The sequence below is a fragment of the Hylobates moloch genome, unplaced genomic scaffold, assembly GCF_009828535.3.
Source record: "Hylobates moloch isolate HMO894 unplaced genomic scaffold, HMol_V3 SCAFFOLD_20, whole genome shotgun sequence".
Classification (NCBI taxonomy): Eukaryota; Metazoa; Chordata; class Mammalia; order Primates; family Hylobatidae; genus Hylobates; species Hylobates moloch.
Genome location: NW_026652295.1, coordinates 2,925,074 through 2,927,855, shown reverse-complemented (window position 1 = coordinate 2,927,855; position 2,782 = coordinate 2,925,074). Strand labels below are relative to the sequence as shown.

Sequence of the window (2,782 nt, the reverse complement as noted above, 5' to 3'; positions counted from 1 at the left end):
CTCGCGAGAAACAAAAGTCAACCCTCGGAGCAGAGGGGTCCTGGATACCAGCAGGGGCGTTATGCACTCCCGGAGAGGGTCGGGCAGGGCTGAGGGGCTCCGAGGTCGCTTCACCCCTAGATGCTGCGGCGCAGTGAGAGGAGCTACCAGCCCAAGACAGACAAAGGAGAAAGCAGGCCCACGCTGGGGCGGGGGCGGAGGCGGCGCTGGTGTTCATGGGCTGCAGGTGTCCCGGTTGCCATCAAGCACGACTTCCTTCTGGGGCCACCTGTCCTCCCCCAGGCCTCTGTGAGACGGAGCGCAGCCTGGGCAGTCGCTGGCCTCCAGGGTTGAGGAAAAAGACTGTGGTCTCACCAGGGGCAGTTGACTGCAGGGACTCTGGCCAGTGGCCGAGTAGGAGCCGCAATCCGAGGTGGTGGAGCAGCCTGTGCCACCTCAGCCCTCCCACCTGCCGGCACCGGAGCACCTGACGGCCTCTCTACCTGCTCCAGTCCTCCATCGTTCCCATCCGGTGCCAGCTCTGCCCCCACCCCGGTCAGGCCGCGCTGGTGGCCCTCGCCTCGCCGCCCTCTCACCCTCCTTTTCTTCACCCTTCCCCCATATCCCCATACCCAGACCCCCACCACAGCCCCAGACAATGCGCACGCCCCCACCATACTCCGGGGAGCCCCCACCCCTCTCCGGGTCGGCACGCCCGCTCTGATTGGCCGCGGGCCGGTGGTCCAGCCCCCGGGACGGTCCCTGGGGCTTGGAGCATTACGTCAGCCGGGCCTGGAGAGCGCCTGCGCGATGGGGACTGGGGGGGCTCGGGCTGGGGGCGCGGCCTGTGCCGGCCGCCCCACCCTCCTTGCATAAAAGCCGGAGCCCGCGGGGCCGGCGCTCTCAGCCCGTCGGTTCCCGAGCGCCTTCCCGGTGACCCCACAGTGGGTGTGTGAGGGGAGGACGGACAGACCCACCAGACGCCGCCGGACCAGGAGGACGCTGACGAGGCACCATGCGTGAGATCGTGCACATCCAGGCGGGCCAGTGCGGCAACCAGATCGGCGCCAAGGTGGGCGCGCCGCAGTGCAGGGGGTCGATGGGGGCGGGAACCTGGGCCGAGAGCCCCTCAGGGTCCCCAGGCGTGGTCCTGGGAAGGCCTGGGGATCGCCAAATGCAGACCTTCCTGGCCGCTTTGTGCCGCCGAGTGTGGCCTGGGCTAGGAGGTGACTTTCGCGGACGGAGGGGGCACCTCTCTTTCTTTCTGCTGTAACTCATTTGGACTCTCCGTCACCCCCTCGGCCTCCCTCCGCGCCGGCTGCTTGGCAGGCACGCGTGCCTGGAGAAGACGAGGGTGTGTCCGCGAGGCTGTGCGAGGCGTTCCGCGCGAGGGGCTGGGACACCAGGAGGATTAATTGTACTCGCTTGAACCGGAGTCGAGCTGCCGGGGGAGGGGAGGAGAGCGATTGTCTTGCGGTCTCAGGACGTGCTTTGAATCTAAAACCGCGGTCCTTTAGCTCCTTCGCGTTCCTCTTTCCCCGCCCACCCGCTCCTCGAGGGCTGCAGTCCCTGTGCCCTCGCCTCCTGCCGCAGCCTTGGGCTGCTACCAGTGCGCCAAGCTCCGCCACTGCCCGGCTTTGGCTGGTCCTTCCCCCCTCGACCCCTACCTCCCGCCGCGAGCAGCAGCTGTTTGCCTGGGAAACGCCCAGTTTCAGCTTTCTGACCCTGCAAAATACAAGCCCCGCGGCTGTGCCCGCGTCACGACGCCCTTTAAAGCTTCAAGCTCCTGAAATGTTGGGTTGTCGGAACTGAGTCGGGACATTTCACTGTGAGCCTTGGCGTTTCTGGGGGATCGTGCATGGCTAAATGCAGCCTTTCTGTCTCAGTTTTGGGAGGTCATCAGTGATGAGCATGGGATTGACCCCACTGGCAGTTACCATGGAGACAGTGATTTGCAGCTGGAGAGAATCAATGTTTACTACAATGAAGCCACTGGTAATCACCCTTGCCCCACCCCCACTCCCTTCAGTTTTTCCACCCTTCTCCCCTTTCCCTTGCGCGGGACCCCAGGGGTGTGGCCCTGGGAGAGGGTGGACTATTCAATTTAGGATCCCCGCTCTTTCCCTGCAGTATTTCATTGGGCTTCCTTATGCCGACAGAGCCCTTTGAGAACCTGATGGTGGGTCTCCCTTTGTTTGGGGCAACATCTGCATGACGGCGGCAGGCGCCAAGCCCTTCTCTGCAGAGGTCCTCCTTGCCTGAGGGTCTAAGTCACTGTTGCTCCTTGCAGGTAACAAATATGTTCCTCGGGCCATCCTCGTGGATCTGGAGCCAGGCACGATGGATTCGGTTAGGTCTGGACCATTCGGCCAGATCTTCAGACCAGATAATTTCGTGTTTGGTGAGTGCCTGGTGTGGCTGAGAGCATGAGGGATTCATTTTACACTGGGCAGCGGAGGCTGGAGAGGTGTGACTGCCAGAGAGAAAGCATGAAGAACATCCGCCGTGTGCCAGCTTAGCTTTAATATACAGTAAAATTGTTTGCCTTTCAGCTGCTAAGAGCTTGGTGTCCTGGCCTTCCTTATTTATAATTATATTCATGAACAAATATTTTAACGTTTGGCCATTTTGGTGATAATCTGAAATAGTCTTATCCGAGTATTGACTCACTGATCTATATTAAGGGGTTTGGGGTAAGGTATTTAACACAATCACCGGTGACTTAAGATGTCTCTTTCCCTCCGGCAGGCCAGAGCGGAGCCGGGAATAACTGGGCCAAGGGCCACTACACAGAGGGAGCCGA

General features: G+C 61.4%; 1 protein-coding gene across 1 annotated transcript in view; it reads left to right on the top strand.

The window, feature by feature from the left end:
* The first annotated feature begins 869 nt into the window (after window positions 1–869).
* LOC116460404 (tubulin beta-1 chain-like) overlaps window positions 870–2,782 on the top strand; it is a 49,993-nt gene continuing 48,080 nt past the window's right edge. Inside the window, exon 1 of the mRNA XM_032141550.2 lies at window positions 870–1,051. Within this exon, the coding sequence (XP_031997441.1) occupies window positions 995–1,051 (57 nt within the window). The 5' untranslated portion in view covers window positions 870–994. The remainder of the gene's footprint in view (window positions 1,052–2,782) is intronic.